Consider the following 26,416-nt stretch of genomic DNA (forward strand, 5'->3'; position numbering starts at 1 on the left):
GCCTTTTCTCCCTACCTCCTCAACTGTCTTAATTACCTCAGTTGCAGAATGCTTGATTTCTGTATTTATTCCTTTTTGTGGTAATTTTGCTGTCTCGTGCAAAACAGAGACCAGATCCCTGTGTTGTCTTGAGTGTCTCCGTTTTCTGGCGTCCACCGGGCTCCCTGGAGGAGAGGGGTGGACTCTCTGAGAAGGGTTGCCGACCCTGGGACTGCCTGTCCTTCCTTGTCCCTGTTGTCTTTCCAGCACTGTCGTCCCCCAGCAGCCTTGGATCCTGTCCGCTCTGGCCTTCTCTTCTGGCGGGCAGGGGAGCAGACCCGGGGAGGGGAGCTCCCAACTTGCGCCCTCTTAGCACCAGAAGGATTTGTCACTCAGCCCTGCACTGGGAAGGGCTCTGCTGGCTGCTGGAAGGGCTCTGTGTCTTCGGAGTGCAGCCACCTTGGGATGTGCGGGTGTGGGCGGGGTCCTGGCGAGTGTGTAGTGTCACAATCATTATGGGATGTAACTGGAGAATCAATCCTGTCTTGTTTTTGCTCCCCCTCCTCCCCCGCCGCTGTGCCATGGTATCACAGGCCTGCTACGGGATCCTCAAGGTGCCGGAGGGCAGCTGGCTGTGCCGGACGTGTGCCCTGGGGGTTCAACCCAAGTGCTTACTGTGTCCTAAGAAGGGTGGGGCTATGAAGCCCACCCGCAGTGGAACCAAGTGGGTCCACGTCAGCTGTGCCCTGTGGATCCCTGAGGTGAGTGTAGGCCTGCTTGGCAGCTCATCCGAAGAGCCTGCCTCTTTGGCCTGGGATTGGGTAGGCCGGGAGCCATTCACATGTTGGGGACATCATGTTTTGTGGCCAAGGGGGAAGGGACCGCTGTGCTCACTGCCCCTCAGACTGGCCACCTTTCCACGGTGTGGTGCACAGGCAGATGTGGGAGGTGGAGATCGGGCTCGGTGGCACCCACAGTTCCTCTCCACCTCTGCATCACAGCCCCACCATCCCCATGTCGGAAGCCACACCCAGGAGCAGACCTGGGGCAGCTGAAGATGGTGGCTCGGGGGTGGTGCCTGTGCCACTCGCCCAGGAGAGGCCGGGAATCCTTGTGCTTGGCCTGCTGGGGGCCCCACAATGGGTAAAATCAGGTGCCACTCTAAGTCACCCTTTCATTTAAATCCTTCCTCAGCTTCAACCTGATGTAATTTATTTCAAGTCTCAGACCTTGACTAGTTTAATTTGCATGGCACACTGTGAGAGTATCATTTGGGATTCAGGTTTCAGCATTTTGGGGCTGTGATTTTGTTGCAATTTTTTCTCCTGGAGGGAATTCTGTGGGCAGGATTTGGATTGAGGCTCCCTGATGCCGGGCACGGGAGCCTCGGACCCTGGGGTTTAGAGTTAGCATGAGTCATGTTCACTGAGTGGGGCTGAATGGGAGGATGGTGCCTTCTTTATCTTGGTATACTTCCACTGTGAATAATGTGGTTCTGTTTTTTTTGAGAGAGAGGATTAAAAATAGCTAATGTTTACTTCATGGCTGAAAACCTATTGAACTACATTTAAGATGGTGTGTTGAGTCTCCACAGATCCCTAGTGGGCTGGAGGGACACTTAGACTGCTCTGTCCTGAGACACAAGAGTCCTGTACCTCAGGGGCCAGCAGGGGCCAGCAGGGGCCATTGGGCCCAGTGACACAGGAGCACTGAGTCATTTTAGCGTTTGTGCCAACGAGATGGCTATGGCAGATGGGGCCTGATCCCTGGGCTCTCCCAATGGCCACATTTGGCTGGCCCAGGGGCTGCCTGATAACTTAGAATATCTTTAAATGTTGTTTTCATAAAATAAATTATAGCCGCGTTAGAAAACTTTCTATTTACATATTTTAAAGGCAGAGAAAAGAAGAGCTGCAGACTTCTTCCATCATCATCTGGTTCACTCCTGAAGTGCAAGAATGGGGCTGGGCTGGGCCAAAACCCAGAGCTGGAACTCATTCTGGAGTCTGGCACGCAAGCACTTGAGCCGTGGTCTCCTGCCCCCCGGGGTTGTATATTAGCAGGAAGCTGGATTGAAATGGGGCAGCTGCTACAGCCCAGACTGTCCAGTGTGGGATAGAGGGTCCTATGCAGTATCCCAGCGGCCACGCAGATACCCACTCCCTGATGCTTTTAAATGAGGGGTTCTCTTGCTGTAGGAAAGGGGGAGTGTTACTTGCCATTGCATGGAAGGAGGGAGGCAGGAAGTTCATGAGTCAGAATTTCTGTTAGGTGGCTCACTCCCAAAGTGACTCCACAATGGCCAGACTTTGAAACCAGGAGCCAACAGCTTCATCTGTGTTTTCCATATGGGTAGCAGGGACCCAAACACTTGGGCCATCTTATGCTGCTTTTCTCAGACCACTGCCAGCCAGGGAGCTGGGTTGAAAGTGGAGCAGCCATGAACCAGTGCCTGTGTGAGATGCCACAGTATGACGTCAGCCCCAGGAGTGGGTCTCGGACCCTGGGGTTGGGAGTTAGCAGGAGTCATGTTCCGTGAGTGGGACTGAATGGGAGGATGGTGTTCTGTTCATGCTGCAGCCACTGATGGCTGTGCTGCCCTGTGTTTGACCCGCCAGGTGAGCATTGGCAGCCCTGAGAAGATGGAGCCCATTACGAAGGTGTCTCACATCCCCAGCAGTCGGTGGGCGCTGGTGTGCAGCCTCTGCAATGACAAGTTTGGGGCTTCCATACAGGTAATTACCTGGTCTGCTTTCCCACACTGTAGGGAGTGGGAGGAGGCAGTGTGTGGAGAGGGGACAAGGATCCAGGAGGTAAGGCCGGGTGCTGGCAGCCTGTCCAGAGTTCCTGAGGGAGGTCTCTAGCCCAATGGGAAAGCCTTTCACTGACTGTCCAGTGTGGCCAGAACCAGACCCTTAATGTCACCAGGTAATTCATAGCCTACCCAGGCTGTGACACAGTTGGTCTCTGGGTCTTCTCTTTCTGCCTCAAGTCTGGCAGCACAACTTCTTTCCACAAGCAGACACATCCTGGGAAGGACCAGGGTCCTTGGGAGTCACTCATTGGCATCTTGAGAGCTGGCTTTCCTCTCAAAGTCAGTGGCTAGCTGCTGACCCTGCATCCCCCCCCAAGGCTGTCTCCTAAGAGCGCCAGCTGCTGAGGGGTGTGCACTCCTGTTTATAATCACCTGGATCCGCAGGTGCTTTGACATCTGGAAGAACAGAGAGCTTCTGGGTCGTGGAGCGGGGAGCTTCTGGGAGGCGGCATCCGCAAGGTGCTTCTGCAGGTGCTCTGTGTTCAGGCCAGTACCTGGTCTGCACTTGGGCTGGCTGTGATACTTTAGGGCAGGGAGTGGTGGTCGTGGTGGTGAGGGGTGGAGAGAGAGGGAGAGAATATGTGTGTACCTGCTTGTGAAAGGATGTCCTGCACTGGTATTTCCCAATACAGAACCTTCTAAAAGGCACGAGACGGGGAGAATGAAGACCATGTGCTGCCTGTTCCCCAGGTCATTGATAGGTAGACGTTTGGGGTTTGAGAGCATGTGGACTCTGGCCCTCGAGGGTGAATCAGGCTTTCCCTCTGCCCTGTGGCAGCCCAGGCTGTGGGTGCTTGATTCTAGGGCAGCAGGGAACCCACCAGCTCCACTCACACTCACTCATTCCCACTGCAGGGAACACATCAGCTCCACACACTCAGCTCTCACACTCATTCTCCCAGTGTGGTGTCACTGCCAGTCATGATCTCGTTGGGAGAATCCTTGTGTTTTGGCTGATAAATATTTTGCTCTGTAAGGTATCTAAACCACTGGCTGATGATTTTAAAAGATTTTCACTGTTTCACTCTATTTTTTAAATAATTAATTTTGATGATCGCTTCTTCCAGTGTTCAAGATTACAGACTAAAACATTGAGAGGGTGGGACATGAGACAGATTTGGGGGATTTGCAAATAGAGAAATTTTTTTTTTTTTCTGGTATGGACACAGAATCTTGTAAAAGTTAAACATGAACAAACCACTGGCCTGAGAGTCAGGCTGGAGATGGGAAATAGAGGAGAAACCGCAGAAGCGTCGGAACAGTACACACATGCGTGGGGCTGTGCCTTTGCAGGGGACAAGCTGAGGGAGGTCTAGGGAAATGGCAGCCTTCTGCCTTCCCGATGCTCCTGAGCACCAGCGTGGGGCACTTCCCCTGAAGGTGCCCATGGTGGTCAGCTGCAGGCGTGGCTTCCTTCTTGAGGAGCCACTAAGAATGGCTCTTCTGTTGCCATGGACCTCTTTTTTGCCCCAGCACATTCATTTGTGGGAGAAGAGGCCGAGGCAGGCTGCAGATTTTTCATATCTTCACAGAATGGATTGGTCTTATTAATATTAGAATTCCACTCAGAAATGTCTGCAGCTGCAAGGGCTCTGGTTTATGTTTCTGTAACATCTGTTTGCTGAGTCAACCTGAATCGGAAAACCCAGAGGAAGGCCATTTGGCATCCTTACAGGGTCCTGTCTAAGTACTCTGCAGCAGCTCATTGCTCTTTAAGGTCAGAGCGCTTGGCTCGGGCATGGTTTTAGCCAGGCCCTCTTTGCGGCACTCGCCCCCCCCCATCCCCGCCCCCAGTCTTCTGCCAATGGGCTGTGTGTTGCAGGGAGGGGTGCCCCGCCTTCAAGGGATGGTGGCCAGGTGTGTGCACGTGTGTGTTCTGCCACCAGAGCTGACTTCACACATTTCTTGGAATTGAGGTTATTTATGGATGAACTTACAGATTTATGTTAGTTCGTGCACTTGAGGTGTCTGTGATGGGGGAATGGTGAAGGAGCTGTAAGGTGCTTTGGGTTTTTTTGGGGGGGGGTACTTGTGAGTGAAGGAGACTTTAGTGTTGGAAGAAATTTTGGCTGGCAGCGAGTCGCCTCTTAAATGCTGAAAACGATGAGGAGCGAAGGCCCTGGCTCCGGCCTCTGCCTTCCAGGGAGGTGTGATTCAGAGTGCGGTGAATGAGTTTAATGAAGCTTTGGAGTTGGCCCACAGCCACTGGATTCTGCTCCGCTCCTCTCCTGTCCTTCCCTCTCCGCGGCCCTGGTGCGCCCCGGGGATCACTTGGCCTCACACAATACAGTCTTGCTTTTAAGGTATTGGCTTCAGTCACCACCACGAACCTCCTTCCAGGGATTTGCTCAGCAAGATCAGACGGGCAGCAGTTAATCACTTTGCTCCTGCCAGGCCAGAGGCCTGCTGTGTGCAGGAAGTGTAGGCCTGCCTGGGCAGGGAGAGCAGGACAATGCTTGACCTTGGGCTTGACCCCCTCTTTCTCCCTCCCTCCCACCTCCACTGTGCCCCACAGACTCTTGCATTCCTGCTGCCACCCTGGAAGCCCAGTGTTCATGGCCCTGCCTGTGCTGTGGCCCTGCCCGCTGGTGCCACGTGCCCCCTTGGCAGCTCAGGTGTGGGGTCATTCTTTGGTTGGATGCTGCTTCAAGCCACTTACAACCAGAAACTGAACCCTGTAAGAGCCAGATACTTTGAAAGGAGACAGACATTGGAAGATAGGTTTATTTTCATGCAAAACATTGTTATTTCCAAAAGTTGAATCTAGAATTTTTTTTAAAGGTTCAGTTTATTTTCTTTTAAGGAGACTTCATTCGCCAAATGACCACACTAGCCAGGGCCATGCCAAGCCAAGAGCTTCACCCAGGTCTTCCCCAAATGTGCAGAGGCAGGCCTTGAGCCATCTTCTGCTACTTTCCCAGGCAACTGGATCCCAGGTGGAGCAGCTGGGATGCAAACCAGGGCACATAAGGGATTCCGGCACTTACAGGCAATAGCTTAACCTGTTACCATGTTGTTGGTGCTGCAAAAATACTTTTGAAGTCTTTGCATCCCAGGGATCTCAAAATGTTCATGCAGAATGCTTATTGTGAACAAATCATACATGGATTTCCAACATTTTTACACCGAAAAACAGTCCACTTTTAACTTCACCTTGCATGGCATTTTTGAAGTGCTGTCGCCTGTCTGGTGCATAAGGAACTTTTGTTCTTCTGAGCAGCATCCATCTTCTCGCACACACGCCTTTGTGTCAGTAGGTCTGCTCCGAGGGGGTTCCAATGCCATCACTTTGCTAAGAAACTTATGTCTTGCTTTGGCTTGGGAAACCTTCAGTCTGAGAGTCCTCTTCAACGCCAGCTCTTACCCCCATTGAAACAATTTGGCCCGCAGGGTTAATTCGTGGAAATCTCGTGCTGGCTCTGCCGCATGCCTGTGTGTCTGGAGGGCCGCGTGTCACCTCAGGGGCTCTTGCCATTGCTGCTGTCTCATGATGTTTCTCTCCTGTGGGTTCTTTCCAGTGCTCTGTGAAAAACTGCCGCACGGCCTTCCATGTGACCTGTGCGTTTGATCGGGGCCTGGAGATGAAGACCATCTTGGCAGAGAACGATGAAGTCAAGTTCAAGTCCTACTGCCCGAAGCATAGCTCCCACCGAAAAGGCGAGCAGAGCCTGGGGGAGGGGGCTCCACAGGAGAATGGGGCCCCCGAGTGTTCCCCCCGCGAGGCTCTGGAGCCCTTCGCCAGCCTGGAGCAGAACCGGGAGGAGGCCCACCGGGTCAGCGTCCGCAAGCAGAAGCTGCAGCAGCTAGAAGACGAGTTCTACACCTTCGTCAACCTGCTGGACGTGGCCAGGGCCCTGCGGCTGCCCGAGGAAGTCGTGGATTTCCTGTACCAGTACTGGAAGCTGAAGAGGAAAGTGAACTTCAACAAGCCCCTGATCACCCCAAAGAAAGACGAAGAGGACAATCTAGCCAAGCGGGAGCAGGATGTCTTGTTTAGGAGGCTGCAGCTGTTCACGCACCTGCGGCAGGACCTGGAGAGGGTAATGATTGACACTGACACCTTATAGTGACTTAGAGAAGAAGATGCAAAGAGGCGAAGGCTTGCCCAGAGCAAGAACCAATAGCCAGTGCTCTCAGACCCTTGTACACACCGCAGCATGAGGTTGTGTTGGTTACACCTATTATTGTACACACACACACACACGTGCAGAACTGCCACAAAGGGGGCAGCTTCTTTGTGATATTTTTAAACACTTTCCCATTAATCTTTACTGTTATGCAAGTTCAAGTGGGGTGTGTCTTTTTTTTTTTTTTAAATCCCCCTCTTCCCTTTGTTCTAGAGCTAGAAGGAACTGACCCCCCGGGGAAGTGGCCACAGGGGTTGACCCAATGCTGTTCCAGGCAGATTTAGAAAGCCTGAATGGATTGCATGGTTGGGGGCACAGGCAGAGCCAGGATCATCTCATTTCAACCCAGGGAAACCCCAGGTGCTGGTGAAGGGCTCATTCCAAAGAGCTAAGCACTGCCTGGCCCTGGTGCAGCTTCACCTCTGGGCTCGCTCACAGGGGCATTCCCAGTACTGTCATGGAGCAGAGCAGGCTGTGGGTGCTGGTGTGTGTGCATGAAGCTACACACACGTGCAGTTCTGTCGCCGACAATCCTCGTGGCAGTGAGGTGCTATCACTGAGGTTGTGTTGTGTCTACACATATATAAACACACACATGCGCGCACAGTGTGTGTGCACATGTGTGTCCCTCCTTCCATGTCTGTCTGTGGATGTGACTCCTGGTGCACGGGGCATCAGACGTGCTGCTCGGCATACTGCAGACACATGCAGTGCTTGTCCCATGACTGCGTGGCTGAGTGTGGTGGCTGCTGGCTGCTTGATTGCACAGCTGTGTGGCGGACTGTGGCTGCTGGCTGCCTGGAGCCTCAGCCGCTAGCACGACTTTAAGCTGTTGCTGCTTTGTGCTCCCCAACCCTCCAGTCCCGTTGGAGTTCCGGGCTGGACCTCCCTTCCCACTATAGGAATAATTAGGAGGGGGCTGTCTAGCCCCGGGGACCGCCTGTTCCCCCTAGGTAGCTCCTTCCTGTCTGAGGCTTGCTAACTGGAGATGAGTGTGTGTGTGCCTTCTGCATCGACTCCCCGGATTGCTGGCTACTGATGAAATTCGTTAGTGTGAAGGGGATGGGACTCAGCTTTGCTGGCCCGAAGCAGCCTGTACCAAAAGGCACCCAAGCGGCCTGAAACGGTGAACGCATTCCCACAAAAGCACCTTGCATTTGGCAGTGGGGAGTGGTTCACCTGTCAAGGGGAATGCGACTCAGAGTTTGGAATGAGAGTGTAGGCATCTATAGGTTCTACTAGAGAAGTCCTGAAGGGCCCTGGGAGGGATGCTATGGCAACAAAGGTATTTCCCAGAGATCCTTTCAGGGCATGACCTAGTGCCAGTTTATTGGGACACCCGCCCTAGACAGGTTAGGATTTCCAGATTGGGGAGCAGGGATCAGTGTGGGTCTTGAGGCAGAGTGCCCACTTATGCCCCCTGGTGGTGAGTGTAAAGACCGACCTTGCATCTCAACTGGGTGTGTTGGGAAGGGGGAAATAGAGGGTGGGAGTGTGTGTGCTGTTCTTGTTTTTAAGTGATAAGAAAGGGACTCAAAAGGATAAACTGGAACTCGGGTGAAAAGCCATCACCCCACCCTGACAACTGCTGTAATTGGGCTGCATGAGCTGCGAAGTCAGATAGTCCTTGGGAGGGGAGGACGAGACATTTACTGTTTGGACTGTGTTTGTCTCACAATCACCACAAATAAAAATGTAGAAAATGCTTGTGGTGTACTAACTCTTTTCTGTATCTCAGTTACTCAGATTAATGTGTACTTTGAATTAAATTCTAAACATTTTTTTTGAGTCATTGCTGTTGCTTTTTAAGCAGAACAATGTCAATGCTGTATGAGAAATAGGAAATAAGTCAGAATTTGTGTGTGTGTGTGTCTGGCATTACTTGCATTTTATTCTGTTAAACAACGTAAGGTGTCAGTGAATTTAGTGTCCGTTTGTGAGGGCTGAGGCTTTAAAACAAACAGCAAGTCTTAGCTGTGACGCAGAGAGTTCCACAATAAGAGTGGTCAGGCCAGGCACGCAGAGGGGCAGAGGTAACAATCAGATGAAATCGCAAAAAGGCTACTAACTTATTTCCTCCAGTCAGATGAGTTCTGCCTTAAGTCACGATATCCGTTCATGGCAGACCCCCAGGCCAGCTAACTGGGGTGGCCGGATCCAGGCATGCGGTCATGCCCACGCAGCCCGAGGAGGGCCTTCCTTGGGAAGGCAGGCGGCTGTGCGTGATGGTGGCGGCTGGTCCTGGCTGCAGAAGGACGCCCTGGAGCATTGCACACCCGGGCACAGCCCTGGAGCAGAAGGTTGGGAGTGGGATTTCAGGAGAGCTGGGAACCCACAGCCAGAAGAAGATGTGGCGACCGCTGTGGTGGGTGGCCGCCTCCTGGCCCCCAGGTGCCTCTGCAGGGATGCTTTTCCCTTGAATCATGTCATTTCTGAAAGATGCGGTAAATGAGTATTGGTTGAGAAAGAGACTGTGGCATGGGGCCAAGTCCGGGGCACAGTCCTAACGCTCCTTGCTCGGTGGAATGGTTACCTCTGAAAAACTACTGGCAGCTTAGTTGTCCCCTGAATAAAAGCCACGTTAGGGTTTAGCACTGCCAAGTGGTGTGCGGGATCCAAGAAAATGCATTGAAGCTATTTTGGGATTCCTTAGGGAAGTGCTTCTTGGGATGGAGGCCGTGTCCAGTAGGCACACTCCCTGGAAACCCTAGTGGGAATGCAGGTTCTTGGCACCGGTATTCATTTGGCAGTCACTGTGGAGGGGTACGTGTGAATGTGTGTTCCCGTGCTGTGAGAGTGTCCTGTGAGCTGTGCTTTCTCGGGTTGGGCAACCTCTTGTCCCTGGCACTTGGGAGAATGTGAAGCATGAGAGGAAGTTGGAACCGTGTCCAGGAAGGGACCGGTAGGGTGTGTCTGCAGGGTGTCAGGAGCTTGGCTGCAGCCCAGTTCCAGGCAGTGGTGAACGCTGGCTTTGTGTGAACGGGAGGTCAGGGTTAGATGCTCCCTGCTCTGATGGGTGGGCAGCCAGCATGGGACTTGTCAAGGGCTGCCAAATCTGTGCTAAGGAGAGTTGTAGCCTTGGTCTCTAGGTTTATAGTTAGGTATTCTCATCAGAGATGGTGAATGAATTTTTTCCCCCCCTACCAGCCATAGTGAAGCTCTTCCTGGGGGAAGTGGTTCATGCCACCCTGGCTAGGATCAGACATGAAGTTCAGATTTCCTGGGATCTCTGTGTCCATGTTTCATAGACAACTTCCAGTGGGTGAGGTTGTCCAGTGGGTGTGTTTGCTAGGCATCTGGAATCTCAGGATGGCCCCCTCCACTCCTGGCATGTAGCAGTTTCCAGTTTACATTAAGACTTTGGTGTATGTTCTCCAAAAGGTACAAATCTGTGACCTGCGTTACCAGAAGGACAAATCTGCCTGCTGCCTCCACAGCTGTGCTGTTGGGGTTTCCATGAGGGGTGCTCCCAACTTCCTGGCTTGGTATGGCTGCCAGAGAACAAAGTACCCCAACCTGGCCCAGGAACACTGGCATGGCAGTTACTGAGACAGGGAAGGTGATTTTCTTCTCAATTGTTTAATTAAAAAAGTATACAATATTTTAACAATAAAAGTTAGTAATGCAAAGAATTGGTGTGAGAAATAAGCCAGGAGGATGCTGCCAGTGCGTTGGGGAGGGTCAGGATGATGGGGCGGTTTCCTGCTTCAGGCCAGGAGGTACATGCGTGAAAGTGAACGCAGTGAGGTCCGTGTCCTTAATGTGTCCATTAAGGTCCTGCCTTAATGCTAGGGGTGCTTTTGGGCTGTGGGGGCCTGAAGGCTGTAGACAGGTGTCTGGAGGGAAGCCAGAGCTTGCGTTGTGCGTTTGAGGCTTCCTGGTGCCCTCGCTGTTAAGAGGCTGGTGAGCCTTGGTTCCTGTGAGGTTGGCAGCATGCGGAGGGATTGCTCTGGAGGCTGCAGGGGGTTTTAGGAGAGTGTGTGCTGATAGTGGGGGCTGCACTGCTGCAGAAATGATCCAGGTGCTGCTCGTCTCCCTGACGCATGGCTGAGGTATGTCTTTTGTGTCAGTGTTTTCAGGCCTCGGCCATCTCGTCAGGTTTATCGGTAGGTTTTAGGGCCGAAGGATTTTAATGTGGTTTAAATGACCGATTCTTTAAGCTCTGTTTCTGCATTGAGTGATGGCAGGCGGCTTTGATGGACGGAATGGAAGTGTTGATGACTGCTGGGTAGTGCACATGGGGTCTGTGCTTTGTGTGGTCAAAGGTGGCAGAACAAAGCCAGCATAAGTAGAGTTCACGGGCAGGAGGTAGTGTGCTAGCACGCGGAATCCTCTGGCAAGAGACGGTGACCTTGGCCTGGACACAGCCGGTCTTCGCCGCCTTGGCTGGGCTGGGCTGGCCTGGGCTGGGCTGGGTGTGGTGGAGGGTCAGTATTTTCCCAGGCTCTATAGGGCTTCCTTCTTGTCCGACTCTGCTCTGTTGCTGCTGCCCACCCTGTGGGTTTGATGTGGAATCCTTGTTACCTACCCAAGAGATGAAAGGTGTGGATAAAATGCTTAAAAGTACGTTTTCATTTCAAATGACTGCCGAGGCCCTAGTAGGACCAGTTACTTGCAGGTAAAGAAAATAAGAGCACTGAAGCACTGTTATAATGTATTACTTACTTAGAATCTTTATTCTCTATATTCTAGGTTCGGAACCTCACTTATATGGTGACCCGCAGGGAAAAGATTAAACGATCTGTGTGCAAAGTCCAGGAACAGATTTTCAATCTTTACACTAAGCTCTTGGAGCAAGAAAGAGTTTCAGGTATGCGTTAAACCTTGGAGGTCAAAATATAGGGCAGGGGTTTGTAAACCATGACATTGTTAGGAAAAAAAAAAACACCTTAGCCAAAAATACCCTCTATCCTGTGTAAGAATCTAAGAAGCATAGACTTTTCATTGAATGGAGAATTTAGGCTTTGGGGGCATCCTGGTATAAGGGGCTATGATTTTGGCCTAAAAACTGGGTGGAATCCTATCTTCCAATATTGACCAAACAAAAGCAAGTCCATTTTATCTTCCTTTTTACTTTTATAAATGGGAATATCACCAGCTGCCTCCTGCAACTGTTACAAGATTCACATGAAACTGCCGTATTGTGAAGCACTGGATCAATACATCATGGTGATATCTAAACAGATTTATAGTGTATCCAGCCTTTGGGTATACTTTGGTAACCTGTAGCTAAGATTGTCACATAGGTTCATTACTTAGGTTATGTTCACAGAGCACTATTTTTTGGTGTAGGTAGAACTTTTGAGCATTTCTGAGATTGAACACCAAGTAATTATTTTACAGGCTCTGGGCTAAGGGTGAAGCAAAACAACACAGAACAAAAAACTCAAACCCAAAACAAAAACGATAGAAAAGAAAGCCAGGATACTTATCTGGAGAACACAGTGGTTTCTCAAAGATCAAGTGCAAAGTTGGGCAAGTTGTGGAGCCTCCCTGTGGTCCCTTTAATCTCTCAGGCACGTGGGGTTTAGATTCATGATGCCTGAATCACTGCACAGAATGATACACCCCGCCCCCAGAGGTGGCCCAGGGGTCCCCAGGAGAGCTGCTGGGTGTGGATCAGGTGGAATCACGGAGTCTTGGGCCTTTGCTGCATGGGAGCCAAGGGCTGCTCTCCTGCCTTGGCCGCCCCTCAGGGACAGTAGCTGCGTGCTTGGGGCTACTCACAGCTGACTGGCCTGCCACTTTTATTTCTGTTGGTGGCCTTTTGTCCTGGTCTCTGTATGATTACAAGACATTAAACAATAAGGATTTTGTTAAAACTTTTAGGTTGAAATCCAAATTCTAGTTCATCTGTAACTGACCACGTATCTGCGCCCATTGAACAACAGGAAAAGATCTAGAGGGCTTTGAATATGGAATACTTTGAGTGAGATTCACTTCTTTATCAGCCTCAATGTTTACTTCCCATTAGCAGTTTGCAGAAGTATGTAGCTGGAAGCTTGGGGTTTAGTTGTAGTAAATTTTTCGAGTGTCATAGGGAAGAGCAAGCAGGTTGATAGATTCTATAAACTTCCATCTCTTCATTATCCCTGCTTGAATACAAGTAGGGTTTTGTTTGTTTGCAAGCCTTTGTATCCTCATGTAACTTACCCACAAGGGAGATTGTTCTGGTGTGGACCACTGGGCCCGCAGCCAGGAGATGCCAAGAGGGCTTTCTGTGACTTGTTATGTAATGAGCGACTGCCTGTAAAAATAAGCTGCAAAAGGCATTGCTATCAGATTTCATGAGTCTATTTCCTGGATATTGCAGGTCACTCTTCCTGTTTCAAGGCCAAGGTTTTTACTTGAGTGAGTGAATAAGATTGTTAACAGGGTTAGGAAGTGGTTTGTGTTACAGCTGTAATGTACAGCTACATTCAGAGGAAAGGAAAAATCTTCCCTTCATAAGGGGTTCGTAAGAACCATCCTGAAGATGACCAGGTGAAGGTGACTTTCAGCCTTTCCATGGGATGCTGCAGGCAAGGCAGTGAAAACCCTTTAGAATGGCTTTTATTCCACAGACTCCCTTTCAGTTGGGTTCTCATTCATGGCTGAAGTCCACCCCTCAGTCTCAGAAGGTCACAAGTCCAAGCGCAGGAGCCGATGGCCGTGTGTTGGCATTCCGGTCCAAGGCTTGACGTCCGTGGTGTCGTGCTAAGCGCAGTAGAGGCATCCACTGACTCCTCAGACAGCTGGAATTGGAGTTCAGAGAATGTGAGCCCCACTTCGCCCATTTTCCGTGTTACTTTTGGTAAAGATCAGCATTTATGTGTGGTTGAATCTGGGCTCTCATGATCGATTCCAGGGAAAGCAGGCATTTGGAAACCAGCAGATGCCAGAAGATCGCTGCTTCATGATAGTGGCAGTTCTGTCTTGAGTCTCTAGCTCCCATCCTGCATGCTGGGAACCGCCCCTTTGTGTGCTTGGTGTTGTGTACTGTGCTAGAGACGGGGGGCATGAGGACTGCGCTTTGTGGGTACTCTGGAGGCTTGGGTGCTTCATTGCACTCTAGTGTGCTACAGTGCACCCTGTGTGCTTGTGCTTGGGCTCCCGACTCGTTCGTGAGCTGTGAGGTGATTTCAGTGGGTCGTGGCTGGCGTGGGAAACAAAGGACATATCAGAGTGTGCTTTGCTCGAGGTGTGGATTAGCAACATTGCAAGGAGCGAGGCTATCCTGTGATAGCTGGGTAACAATTCAGACAAATCCCACACATGCATCTTGCTGGGTTTTTGTTTTGTTTTGTTTTTAAGAGCTGTTTCACTTTTATTGGAAAGGCAGATTTATAGAAAGGAGAGACAGAAAGATCTTCCATCTGCTGGTTCACTCCCCAAATGGCTGCAGCCACTGGAACTGAACTGATTGGAGCCAAGGCTTTGGAACATTCTCCACTGCTGTCCCAGGCCACAAGCAGGGAGCTGGATGGGCAATGGGGCAGCTGAGACTTAAACTGGCACCCATAGGGGATGCCAGTGTTTGCAGGCAGAGGATTATCTAATTGAGCTCTCTTGATGACTTTGGATTTTGCTTGTAATATTGAACATTTTGGGAAGTACATCATATTGACAAGTATTCATTTTAGATATTTCTACTCACTTATCCTCAAAATAAGCTCGTTAGGGTGTAGACAGTGGAATAAGAAGCTAACTGCAGAGGCCCATGTCCCTGCCCCCAAGTCCCCAGTTAAACTAGGGAGGAGGGATCCCAACACGGTCACTAGGGCCCGGGAGCAGGTGCTGTTCTGTGGTCAGGGAGAGGGAGAAGGGGCAGCCACCTGCCACCTGTGCCTTCTGCGGGGATTCCCCTTTGAAGATTGGTTGCTTGGTGGGAAGAAAAAGGTATTCCTTGATAGTGTCATGAAAAGTTATGTGAACTTCAGCTATTTTAGGAAAACAAAATTGCAGCCCATTGAGTATGCAGATTAAATACAAAATTTTCAAGGTTGGTCAGCCTATTTTGAGACAGGATAAAAGATGAGCTTTTAAGCTGGGTGATTGCTGATTGGGCTGCCACGTGGCAAGTTCGTGTCATTTGAGCAACTCAGATGGTCTAGATTTGAACTCCTTTGCCTTTGCTTATGTTATGATGTTTCTTTTTTTTAATGTTCCTAGGTGTGCCTTCTTCTTCCTGTTCCTCCTCCTCACTGGAAAGCATGCTTTTGTTCAACAGTCCATCTGTGGGGCCTGATGCGCCCAAGATCGAAGACTTGAAGTGGCATTCTGCGTTCTTTAGGAAACAAATGGGGACTTCGTTGGTTCACCCGCTGAAGAAGGCCCCGAAGCGGGAGGCGCTGCCGAGCAGCCCGGGGAGTGAAGGCAAAGCCAACGCGAAGCAGCCAGAGCCCTGTGGGAGGCGGGAGGGAGGTGGGGTCCCTGAGAGCTTTTTGAGTTTTGAAAAGAGCTTTGCAGAAGCGCGTCTCCTCTCAGCAGCACAACAGAAAAATGGGGTCGTCACGCCAGACCATGGGAAGAGGAGAGACAATCGTTTCCATTGTGATCTCATTAAAGGAGACTTAAAGGACAAATCTTTTAAACAGAGTCACAAGCCTCTCAGGTCCACGGACGTGTCCCAGAGGCACCTGGACAACACAAGAGCTGCCATTTCCTCTGGTGCGGGTCAGTCTGCACCTGGTGCAAGGAAGGAGGTGGCGCCCAAGTGCAATGGCTCCCTCCTCAAAGTACACTATAATCAGACTGCAGTCAAAGTGCCTACAACACCTGCCAGCCCGGTGAAGAACTGGGGAGGATTCCGGATTCCAAAGAAGGGGGAGCGGCAGCAGCAGGGAGAGGCCCGCGATGGGGCCTGCCACCAGCACTCAGAGTACCCCTATCTGGGCCTCAGTCGAGTTCCAGCCAAGGAAAGGGCCAAAAGCAAATTAAAATCCGACAACGAGAATGACGGGTATGTCCCTGATGTGGAGATGAGTGACTCTGAGAGCGAGGCATCAGAAAAGAAGTGTATCCACTCCAGCAGCACCATCGGCAGGAGGACAGACATTATCCGGAGAAGCATCCTGGCCTCCTGATGGGTGCTCGAGGGGGATAAGGGAAAAACTGGGATTCCTGAGCTACACACACATTCACTTGCAATTCAGATTGAATCTTTTTTTTTTTTCCCCAGAGTCATTTCTAAATCATTGTTGTTGAGACATTTGTGTTATTTGCAACTTGTCAAGGAAACAGAAGAGGAGATTGTAACCCTAAGACACTGCTGAGACTAGACCCTGGACTCAACACTACGGCAAGGATGAATTGAGTAATGCTCAAGGGAGCAAGGCTTCAGGACACTTCCTGAAGTTTCTTTGCTCTCTGCTTTCTTCCCAAAGCACAAACTCTTTGATAACTGAGTCTGCGGAGTCGGATGGTCCCGGAGACTCTCCCATGGACTGTCCGTAGCCTGTAAGGCTTCTTGCCTAGGACTGTGGTAGATGGTGACATCATCTTGGCCCACGAGGCTGTTCCTGTTGCACGGTAGCACGTAGGCAGCAGCTCTGAAGCTTCACTCACCCTGCGCAACTCGCGCATAAAACCAAGGAAGACAAAATCCGAAAGGTGGTCATGCTTGGAATTGCTGAAGGAACAGGGTACAGCTGCTGTAGCTTGGGGGTGTAGGGTACACCCCGAGTGGGGTGTACATGTGGGAGAGTGAAGCTGTGAGGAAAGTTCTATCCCTGAGACAGGACAGTTAAGGTCCAATTTTGACTAGTTCTCTGATGATCTTCTTCCTCTAATTCCTGGCTCGCGGGCCAGCTTGGGAGTTCCCTGGCCATTGTTGGTTCCTGGCCATTTAGCTGCCAACAGGACAATGGCTATTCCAGTTTAAGTGATGAACTTCCAAACCCTGGTGACTCACTCCCCAGAGCCCGTCACTAGTGCATATGTCCGGGTATCTGGGTTTCCAACCTGAATGGGTTCCTTAGGAAATAGGAAAACAAGAGAAGGAAAAAATGAAATAAGTTATATTTCAAAAAAAAAACAATGGAAAGGCAATAAGTTGTGAAAAGCTCTTACCATTCACCAAGGTCACACGGGAATGAGATTGAAGTGTACCCTTGAGTAGTTTTCTGGAATTCTGCACTGTAATTCATAACTTGGACTTTCTAATTGCAAATGGCAATAAATAGTTATCAGCAATAATAAATTTAGCATTAAATTTGAGTACAATGTTGTTTTGCACTCACTGTAGTGCGTATGTATTAAGACAGTGGTTAGCGTTAAGGTCCTGTTAATTTTGTTTTGGAATTCAATGTAGTTGTGAATCAAACTTAAGAGAAGGAAAGTTTAAATAACATTATGGGCATTTGGAATTAGCCCGCCTTCCCCTAAATTGCCCCTTAGTTTGTTAATATCAACATTCAGATTCCTACTTGATTTATACATCTCTTTCCATGTGGCAGGGACATTCTAGTACCTGATGAGTTCAATGCTTTGAGTTCTGTAGTTAACTTTCAAGTCTTCCAGATGATTGTTGACAACACAATAGGCTTCTTGAATTCCATCTTGCTATGCAAGTTTGACCAGATGATCAGACAGTAGGTCTGATGCATCCCTGTTGTATGTATGACATTCTCAAACCAAGTCTTAACTTTTGGAGTACATTTTAGTAGCTAATTCAGGGGAGGGGAAAAGAATGACCCAGGTTTTTAGATTGACTTTTTGAGTGACGGGGCTCAGTTTAAACGGCTGTTGTCCAGATCAGTTTGTTGCTACAAATATAAGGAGATTCTTAGGAATCCAAGTTGTACATTCACTTGTAGCGTAATTTAAAAATGTGTGTTTTTTTTTTCCTTTCTTGCAAAAGAGCGAAAAACCTTTTGCTGGTTATAGGAGAAGGTTGGACTCTACAGTTATCTTGCGATTACAGCAACAGCTCTGGGTGAGAATAGAATTTATAGAAGGATGATTTGTCAAGCCATAGAAAGAAAGTCTAAATTAATCTAGTAAGTATATGACCTCTCACCGTTTTAAGAGGTACCAGATTCATTTGCACTATTAGGAATGCTAGTTTTGTGCAAAAGTAATGCCTTACCTGTTCTTCCCAACATTTAGGTTGAAAAGCTTTCAAGTGTTCCAAGTAATGCTGAACCAAAAAACAAAACAAAACAACAAATACAAAAAATAAAACCCCACACAAAAATAAAACAAAAAATAAAAGGTCCACTTTTTTATTCCTGCTTCAAAATGCAAATGGTATAGAGTACAGTTGCTCTGACAGTGTAATGATAGCTTTGTAAGTTAGTTTCATGTCATGCTGGGAATTCTGTATGAGGTGGCTGTGAGCAGCAGCCAGCCTAACCCGATCACATTCTATTAGAATGGAACCATTTGCCTTTTTTTTTTTCTTGTGTTAAGCTTTATCTTTCCTTGTGCATCCTGACCAAGAAATATCTTTGATTATGATCAAATGTATTATGTCAAAATGTAGACTAGTTAAACTTTTGTAAAGTTGCCTGGAATGTCATTTGTTAGGGTTTTATGTGTTGTGTATGGATCTTCATTTTGAAATGGACAAACCTGTCATGACATTTGTAACCTTGTACAGAGGATTTTTCACTATGTGCCTAGCTTGGTGTCCATTCAGCTACAGTTGAAATACAAGGTGCATGAAGAGTTAAAAATCAGAAATTAACAAAGTATATGTAGAGATGACTATTTTATATTACATGGCCCAATCCTGTATTTATTTCTACCCCCCTTTTTGAAAGTATTTATAAAACTAGTTGAGGACAGCTGTATTTTTTTGTTGAACTATTTAGTAGAATTTGTGCCTTTTTGTCTGTATGTGAATAAATGCTGTACATTTTGCAATACATTTTTATGTGTCTTGAAATCCACTTTTGGTGAAATAGCTAAAAGTGTAAAATAATTTAGCAGTTCTGAACTGGTGCCTGTGTATTGTCCTGCGGTGTAGATCAGAAACGCGAACAGCAGGGAACAGATGAGAACCGTGGACGAGCCGGATTTACTAGATGCTTTCGGACTTCGAGAAGAGACTGTAATGATAATGGCTTGAGCTTAATCTTCCCCATCTCCGTACTTTAACAGGCTTATAGAAAATGCAGATATGAGAAACCTAGGGATTACTGAATCAATTCTTGCACCACAATACACTTAAATATCTGATTTCACGTTTCCATTAACTTTTTGAAATAATTGTGGAAAAAGCTGGATCAGAAAACATGCTGCAGCAACGTGGAGTTGAGGGTTAGAGTCCATGGTTGGATGGCTGAACCAGGTTACCAGCCACGTGAATTTGGCTACATCATGTAGCCTTTTTTAGCCTTGTTTTTCTGTCATGACTTGGTGTCTCAGTGTAGTTATGACAGTGATGGCAAGTCCCTGGAGTGGCTTCTCCTCCAGGGCATGCATTAGCTTATTAGCTACTAGACACTGCACGTGAACGGATGAGGAACGTTGCATTTATAAGTGGATTTAGAAAGAAAGGTTTCATTCACTGCTTTCTTTGATCACAAAGCTCTGGAACACAGGACAAAGGAGAGATTGCCTTCCACAAAGACAACCTGCCCAAGACCATTGCAATCGGCTTCGGCAGAAATTTCTAGTTGCTCCTGCCTTGAATAGTCTTGTATACAACCACTGCCTGTCAGAGTTGGCTTCCGGTGAGACGCACCTTTCTTAAGGTTGCTTTCTCTTGCTGGTTATGCGACGAGGAGCAACAGGGTAGACAGCGTTACGCTGCAGCCTAATTTATAATTTCTATAAAAATCTGGTTAATGTGTTCTTAAAAATGTGAATTGTTCATTCATTTTGCTAAGGACTTGTTTACTTCGCCTTGTTTCTCCTTGGTGGCTGCTTGCTTCCATGTTGCTTTCTTTGAGTAAGGCCCCAGAGAGAGATAACTGTGATTCTTCCTACAAGGCCTTCAAGTTCAATAACCACAATGGTTCCCTAGGGAAATTAAGTTCCCAGGAGCCAAAGGGAGGGCCTTATCATTGGCACTTCTGCAATCTGTGATGGAAAATGGGGCACCAGGGACTCATGGTTTGTGTTTTCACCCAAATCGCTTGGAAAACAGTTTCTACCTTTGAAACATTAGCCATCTGCAGCAGATTTTGCAATTAACTTCAAGGTTGAAATCTCCAGTCCTGGTATGGGTTCCCTTTACTGCTTAGAGCTGCACTAGAGGATGTGTTCTGGCAGCGGCTAACGGCGAGCAGCTTCGTGGCCTGGTGGTTGGAAAAAGAGGATCCAAGCACACCTGCTGTCTGCTGTGCTGCTCGTTGGGAATGTCTAAAAAGCCGCTTGACGGGCAGCTCCTCTTGCATGTGTACAGGTAGATTCTGGAACGCAGTTCTTGGAGTCCTCTCATCCTCAGCTCCCATAGCCGAAGGGAGATCAGTAACATCACCCCAATCTTGCTGGCTTCTTTAGTCCTAGTACCACCCACCACCTAGTTCAGACCTCTCTATTTCTCCCTTGATGACTGCAGCAGTATCCTCGCCCCTGGTTTTCTGGATTCAAGTCTTGCTGAAGTAATCCCCTGCTCCAATTAGCTCTCACGTGGCCAGCATGGATCAATACCAATTTTGTCATTCTAACTAGCCTTTGGGGGAACTTAGTTTTTTTCAGATTAATTACAAAGGGCTTATTAAGTAGCAAGCAGTTGTCTATATTTTACATGAAATGGAGGCACCCAGAAATTAAAGAATTTGCTTAAACTTAGTAGGCGGTGGAGATGTTGCACACAATTTAAACTAGTCTAGAATTAGACCCGCTAGACTATTACCCCAGAATATAAAAATAATTCACAAAAAGTAATTTGTGTGTTTTTGAGCATACTGAGGGTTCTAAATAGGAACTTTAGGTCAATGAATCCCTATGAAGTTAATCGTCTTACCTTAAAATGTGTACATGGGGCTACAAAATGTTCATGGGAAAATGGAGCTACAACATTATTGAGAACTTCAACATTATTATTTTGAAATCAATGCATAGCTGTTTCATAATAAGTATTGGCTAAACACTATGAGGCTATCCTGATGGATAATGTCTTTCAGACTTGCCTTATTCTAGGGAGAACAGTTTTTTTTTTTTTTTTAAACATAACATTTATGTAGTACAAGCATTTTTAGAGGTAAAATATATGCCTTTGTGACCCAAGAAAATAAAATTGCTATCAAGAATTCAAATAACTATAACCTGACATGGTTTGAAAAGTTAAGAATTTAAAAAAATTAGTTTCTCAATGAACAATACAGAAAAAATCAGTTTCTCAATGAACATGATAGAACTTCATTTTAAGTTGCAGCACTTGAACCCTCCAGAATTTTTAAAATATAAAATACTTATTGTTACAAATAAATGAGCAAAGCTAAATTAAGTAGCAAAGATAACAAAAGCAAACAAACAAACAAATACCGTTTTACTGGCATTCTTAGTGTTACAAGTGTGTCCTGATAGTCTCACTACTTTGCTTATATATGACTGAGTTTTTAATTAATATACAGCTTTGCTATTACTCGATTTTTTAATATCAAATGCTTATGATGTCTTTGCTTCAACTATTCACAATATTAACCACTTTACAATTACTGAACCCAATTTAACATACATTACGATTTTTCTTATAGTTTAAAACTGGCGAGATTATCATTACTCATTAAAGGAGACATCTAGAACCCAAAGTTGTTTGAGTTACAATTAGGTTATGGCCATATTTTTTCCCTAGTGTTGGAAAAGTTAAATTCCACTGGGTTTGAAGATGCTAAGGATTGGTGTCATGGAACAGTGGATTAAACCAAAGTTGATGATGGCAGCATCCTATCAAAGCACTGGCTCCAGGGCCTGGTTGCTCCAGTTCCTAAACAGCTCCCTACTGCTCTGTTAGAGATCCAGAAAGAGTTCTGCGCTTCTGGTTTTGGCCTGCCCAAGCCCTAGCTGCTGTGGCCATTTGGGGAGAGGATGGAATCTCTCTCTCTTGTCTCTGTAACTCTGCCTTCCAAAGAAATAATAATAATAAAAAAGTGTTTCCTAGGCATACACATACAATTCGACAACAAAAAGGGCTGTCTTAGTCACAAAGTCAGCAATAAAGCAGCTTATAGTTCAGGCCTGGTATAAGGCTAATGAATGAGAAAGCAGACGTAACATTCTTCAAATCCTGTTTTGTATCCACATTTTGGACCAAGAACATTATTGATCCTTGGGCTGAAAAGGATGAAGACAATGGTAAGTCGTGCCTGACGTATGGGAAGTGTGAAGCACTTACACAAAGCATTTAGCTGTGTAAGTGAGTTCAAGCCTCCTGAGCCAGATGAATTTATATCCCAGGACACTCGGAATCCATCGAGGCTGCTTCAGAATGATTATCAGCAACAAATGGGAGAGATGCCCAAAGTGTGGATTTGGCAAAGCAAAGATGCAGTGTTGCTCAGAAGAAGGAATTTATTTATTTTTAAATATTTATCTTTTCATTGAAAAGGCAGATGTACTAAAAGAAGGAGAGACAGAGAAAGATCTTCCATTTGCTGGTACATTCCACAAATAGACACAATGATCAGAGCTGAGCCAATCTGAAGCCAATAGCCAGGAGCTTCCTCTGGGTCTCCAAGGCTTTGGGCTGTCCTCTGCTGCTCTCCCAGGGCACAAGCAGGGAGCTGGAAGGGCAGTGGAGCAGCCAGGTCAGGAACTGACAGCCACATGGAATGCTGGTGCTTTTAGGTGGAGATTAACAAATTGAGCTATTATACCAGTCTCCAAAAGAAAGAATTCTGCTGAACCCATCTGGTTCACAACCAAGCTGTGACACATGCCAGCTTTTACTATACTTTCTACCTTTGAGAAGGGAATAAAGCCTACCTAACAGGGTGGTGGGGTTGAGACAATAAATGCAAAATGATAGTACCTGACAGATGCTCAACAGATCAGCATACTGATCCCAGATCCAGGGGAATCATCTTCCATGGATTCTTTTGGTTGTTTACAGAAATATGATTGTAACTCTCTCATTCTGCTTAATCCTGTAGTTTTTGTAAAAGGAGATGCTAATGTTAGAGTTCTAATCTTCACAGATGGGTGAATAGTTTTCTTTATGCATGATTTTCAATTTGTGATGGCTTTCATTCTTTGACCAAAAAAAAAATGCTTTTAATGAAAGGGAATACCAAGTGAAAGTTTCCTTGATGCCTTTTCAAATAATTAAATGATCCTAATAAGCAGAAAAGAAACATGCGATGAGAACTAAGGTGCATAGTCTTACTAAAGAGGCCAGTGCTTTTCTTCTTGAACAGGGATGACTAGGTTAGATCGGGGAAATGCGAGCAGTGTGGTGTAAATGAGTTTGTGTGAGGCAGGGTGCTGGGTCTGCCTGACAAGGTAGAAGCAGCAGTATGGCTGGCGATGTTAGCAACTGGCCGAGTGACCGTATCTGGTGCTGATTAACTTTGGGCATGGGTGGTTGGCGATGCTCTAAACGGACCAGACTCAGATCTGGCGTGCTCCTGATCTTTTTGATGATTTGCATGAGAACAAGGCCAGCATGCTTATCAATCGTGTACATGGTATTCACTATAAATCAAAAATTGCCTGGGGTGCAAGAAATACAGCACTAAAACAAAACTGACATGATCCTTATGCTAAGAGACAGCAAACTAGATGGTAGAATTAAAAGCTGAAATGACCTCAGCAGGTTATTAATGTGATTAAATTTAATAGGGCTAAATGACTAGTCTTGCTTCTGAGGCAAGGATTTGGCTTAGCAACAAACCTCTTAAAAGACTTAGGATTTTAGTTGACAATATGCTGCTCAATTATCTGCTGAACAATGTGATTGAACTTTAAAAAAAAAGTCAACATGATTTTAAGATGTATTAATGTAAATGTGGACTTTAAGACAATGATTACTTTTTCCTCATTCTGAACACTAGTGAGCAACACTATTATGTGCCTTGCTGTGAATCAATAACTACTGTGATTCTGAAAGCATGCTTTCCTAAGAGGATGGCAGGGTATCTGTGGGGTGGGGAAAGAAGACAGCGTGCCTCGTTTGAGGTCCTATCCATCTGCTGGAGATACGCAGAGGCTGCTCCTCCAAACCCCACATACTTAGGCCCCTGCCATTCACTCTCTCCCCAGGCCTCTCAGCCATGACCCAGAACAAGAACATGAATACTTCACACACAGAGCACAATGCTTTGTTTTGGGCTTAGGAGCGTAGGTTCTGCACAAAGAAGACAAGTTGCAGATTGAACTGTTTGGAGTCTGGCTGGTTAGCACAGACTAAAAGATGAATACTCTGAGAAAATGGACACGTTTAAGTGCAGAGAGAACACGATAATAATTTCAAAAGGCTGGACAGCTGCCACATGCCAGATGGCTTTGAATGACTCTGCGGCACAGGTGGGGAGACATACTCGAGTCCGATGAGGAAGACTTCTGATGGTCAGAGCCATTGAGAAGGTGACTGGGCACCTCCAGGGGAGGAGAGTTATCCCTCCCCAGTGAACTTCAACAGCTGTGCAGAAAAATCAAAAGTGATTTGTTACTAGAAATCAAGCACTGCCCCTTAAGATTGTGTATTTAAAAGGAAATACATTAGATCACATTTAAAGCTGTGTCTTAGGTCAATCTCATGGGCTTACATTCTAAATTACTTTCTGAACAGAAATGACAACAGTAGTGTTGCACATTGGCATTGTTTATGTGAAAGTGAACACTCTGTGAAGTCTTATAAAAAAAAAGTCACTGTTAGGATCCATTTTCATTACCAAATACATGTTTTTCTTTCCATATAAATACTAAGAGCACTAATCATTCATAAAGCCAAATTTTTTAAAAGTCAGTTTAAGGGTTTGCAAGGGACAGATTTGTGTATACAATCTCAGGTATTAGTCTTTCAACGTGTGTGTAAATGTTTTTATAGTAAATAATAATTATAAATTTATTTTTTTAAAAATGATAAAATACATTACAGTTAAAGCCCAGAATTTCTAGTAGTGTTTTAAGTGTTTTTTTCACTATTATTTGCCTGAGAATTGGTTTGTGAGGTTATGAAATATTCAATATTTGCTGAATAAATGTATAGCTGTATTACAGTTAATGTTCTGTCATTTTTGGGGTAGTAATAGTTTCCACTCCCGAGGAGAATCAGGAGATTGTTGGTTGCCCAATTTGCATATTTGTACATAAAGAAAAAGGCAATCATATCTCCTTTCTCATGGAGATCCAAGACACATAAATAAACAAAATAAATCACCTGTAATGCCCTCAATTTTAGATTTGTACCTTTTCTCTGCTGATTTCCCTCTTTCTGAAAATACAGCTCACAAAATTAGTGATGCTAATTTTTGCAAAATGAAATCAAGACTGGTTAAGAAGAGAAATGTTAAAATCTCCACTACATGTTTACATGAGAAATCTATTAACCACTGAAAAATAACCATTATGTTTAGTTATGTTGCTAAGTACAGTTTAAGCCTGCTCATGTTCACAGGGCTTAAAAGACATATTATCTGTACAAGACAGCCCAGCTTTCTTTTGGAGACTAAGTACTCAAGAGGGCGATCCAACTGGGAAGGGGGTTTTTCACATAAAAAGTATTAGAGGATTCTCCCTGAGCTCAGTGCACAAATTTAGACATCCTCTCAGGCCTTTCCTAACAACTCAATTTTGACTAGTTATTAAATATTCTGCATGCACCAGGAACTATGTTGTATGCTAAGGATATAATGGTGAATGAAAGCAGCCATAATCTTACTCTCAAGGAACTTGCGGTCTGTTTGGAGGGAAAAAAGCCCCATGAGCTATGCAAATATTGATAACGATGAAGGAAGGACTGGAGCACACTGCTAAGAGCAGCAATGAGTCAACAACGCGGTCTGGCGGTCCCGGGGCTTTGTGAAGAAGCGAGGTTTGCACAGGCATGGGAAGAACGTGCACCTGGAAGTGCATATGCAGACACCGGTGTTGGGAGCGAAGATGATGCACCGAGGGAAGTAAGAGCAGGTCGTTAAGGCTGGGGCCCAAGAAATGGAGGGGAAAGAGATGGGAGGGAGGCAAACTCCTGCTTCAGCTTGTTAGCACTATCTCTGGGCTGCTAACCGCTGGCTGGATGTCTATACATAAATGTTTTCATGTCTTCCCCACTCAGACTCATTATCTTTTATTCAGAAGACTGTAAGAGCCTCCTGACTGGGTATTCAGATGTAAACCCATTTGCTCTAATCACCAGAGACCAGGATACATCAGACTCAGTCCAGGAACAGAGAACCACTAAACGGTTCTATGACACTCAACAGGCCTGCCAAAGTTCAACGCCATGTATTCTTTAATCAGTACTGCTACTGAGTAATAAAAAGCCTTTCCCAAATCTTGAGTATCAAGTTCTATAAATACTGGGAACCATGTAAGTTAGAAATGAATCACTACAATTTTACATAAAATACATGACAGCACCATTTTAGAAATTGAATAATTTATTACATTTTTGAGTTCATAA

The 26,416-nt window shown here is 46.6% G+C and overlaps 1 protein-coding gene across 3 annotated transcripts in view; it reads left to right on the forward strand.

Annotated features, from left to right (window-relative positions):
* The window catches only part of JADE1 (jade family PHD finger 1), a 60,413-nt gene extending 41,641 nt beyond the window's left edge, over nucleotides 1-18,772 (forward strand). For all 3 annotated transcript variants that reach the window (XM_040967493.1, XM_040967494.1, XM_040967492.1), the window contains exons 7-11: nucleotides 573-740; nucleotides 2,598-2,714; nucleotides 6,313-6,834; nucleotides 11,614-11,731; nucleotides 15,073-18,772. In XM_040967493.1, the coding sequence (XP_040823427.1) occupies nucleotides 573-740; nucleotides 2,598-2,714; nucleotides 6,313-6,834; nucleotides 11,614-11,731; nucleotides 15,073-15,986 (1,839 nt within the window). In that variant the 3' untranslated portion in view covers nucleotides 15,987-18,772. The remainder of the gene's footprint in view (nucleotides 1-572; nucleotides 741-2,597; nucleotides 2,715-6,312; nucleotides 6,835-11,613; nucleotides 11,732-15,072) is intronic.
* The last annotated feature ends 7,644 nt before the right edge of the window (nucleotides 18,773-26,416 follow it).

This window comes from Ochotona curzoniae, unplaced genomic scaffold, assembly GCF_017591425.1.
Source record: "Ochotona curzoniae isolate NIBS_2020 unplaced genomic scaffold, NIBS_Ocur_1.0 scaffold_4506, whole genome shotgun sequence".
Lineage (NCBI taxonomy): Eukaryota > Metazoa > Chordata > Mammalia > Lagomorpha > Ochotonidae > Ochotona > Ochotona curzoniae.